Source organism: Mastomys coucha, unplaced genomic scaffold, assembly GCF_008632895.1.
Source record: "Mastomys coucha isolate ucsf_1 unplaced genomic scaffold, UCSF_Mcou_1 pScaffold5, whole genome shotgun sequence".
NCBI classification, from domain to species: domain Eukaryota; kingdom Metazoa; phylum Chordata; class Mammalia; order Rodentia; family Muridae; genus Mastomys; species Mastomys coucha.
In genome coordinates this window covers 96757589-96759022 of record NW_022196911.1, presented here as the reverse complement: position 1 = coordinate 96759022, position 1434 = coordinate 96757589, and the positions used below count along the sequence as shown (strand labels likewise).

Below are 1434 nucleotides of genomic sequence, written 5' to 3'. Positions count from 1 at the left end.
CCATCATACTCTCCGAAAGTAGCTGTCGTGACCGCTTTGGTCAGATTCAGGGCTTAACGCCGCGGGTGGGTTCTTGTCTACAACAGCAAGTTCAAGGCCAGCCTGGGATATGTGGAAAATCTGTCTTTTAAAGGAAGGGAGGGAGAGGAAGGAGGAGAAAGTGTCCTAGGGATTATGGGTCGCAAGGAAAGACTGGCATGATCTTGGGGATTACCTTGGGACAGACTGGGGTTCTGGGTTCCCGTAAACCTTTTCTTTCTCCCTGAACCCTTCAACAGAAAGACCAGCAAGAAGTGATCCAGGAGTTCAGGGATGGTATCCTGAACCTTCTAGTGGCCACAAGTGTGGCAGAGGAGGGGCTGGATATCGCTCAGTGCAATGTGGTGGTGCGCTATGGGCTCCTGACCAATGAGATCTCCATGGTCCAGGTACACTTAAGCCCTCCTCCCCACTACGGCCCTGGAAAGATCCCATATGGATCCCAGCCCACATCTCCCTCACCTTTGTCATTCTTCCCAGGCACGGGGTCGTGCTCGAGCTGGTCAGAGTGTGTACTCCTTCCTGGCTACAGAGGGCAGTCGGGAGATTCAGCGGGAGCTAACCAATGAGGCGCTGGAGGTGTTGATGGAGAAGGCAGTGGCTGCTGTACAGAAGATGGACCCTGATGAGTTCAAGACTAAGGTCAGCAGCAGCCTGCAGCAGCCTCTGAGAGCCTGAGGCTCTGACTGCATCCACACACTCCTGGGGTCCCCTCCAGGATCACCTAGGGAACTTTTTTTTTTTTTTTGTATAGAAGAAAGTTTATTTAGAGCGTGGGGTGGGGAGTTAAGAGGGTAGCAGAGGCAGAGGAAGGCAGAAAGAAGAGTAGAGAAGTAGGGGCCGGCCATGACCACGTGGAGAGGAAGGGAGAGGGAATGGGGAGAGGGGAGCAAGTGGGCAAGAGGCAAGGGAGAGAAGCAAGAGTGAGAGCGGGAACTTTTATAGCACACATAAAAATATCAAGGCCATGGTAATGTTGCCAGAGAGATCGATGCCTGTCCTCCCCGTGACTTTAGAAACAGGCCTTGTCCCAGGTGTGCCCTTATCCTTGGTTACAATAGCAAGTTGGAGGCCAGCCTGAATTATATGAGAATCTGTCTTTTCAAAGGATGCTGGGGGAGAGGGCGGGGGTGGGGGTGGGGGTGGGAGTGGGGGAACAGATACTTTGTGTATTTGTGAGAACCTCTCTGGAAATAGACAGAAGGGAAACAAAGATGCAGGCAGAAGGTAAGATCTGGACAGATAATGGACTAATCTCGGAAGCAACGTCCAAACCATTCCCCCCAACCCCCACCCCGAGACAGGGTTTCTCCCTGTAGCCCTGGCTGCCCTGGAACTCACTCTGTAGGCCAGGCTGGCCTCGAACTCAGAAATCCGCCTGCCTCTGCCTCCTAA

General features: G+C 53.1%; 1 protein-coding gene across 1 annotated transcript in view; it reads left to right on the top strand.

Moving 5' to 3' along the window:
- The window catches only part of Dhx58 (DExH-box helicase 58), a 13407-nt gene that overhangs the window by 8313 nt on the left and 3660 nt on the right, over window positions 1-1434 (top strand). The window contains exons 9-10 of the mRNA XM_031352610.1: window positions 279-428; window positions 520-681. Of these exons, the coding sequence (XP_031208470.1) occupies window positions 279-428; window positions 520-681 (312 nt within the window). The remainder of the gene's footprint in view (window positions 1-278; window positions 429-519; window positions 682-1434) is intronic.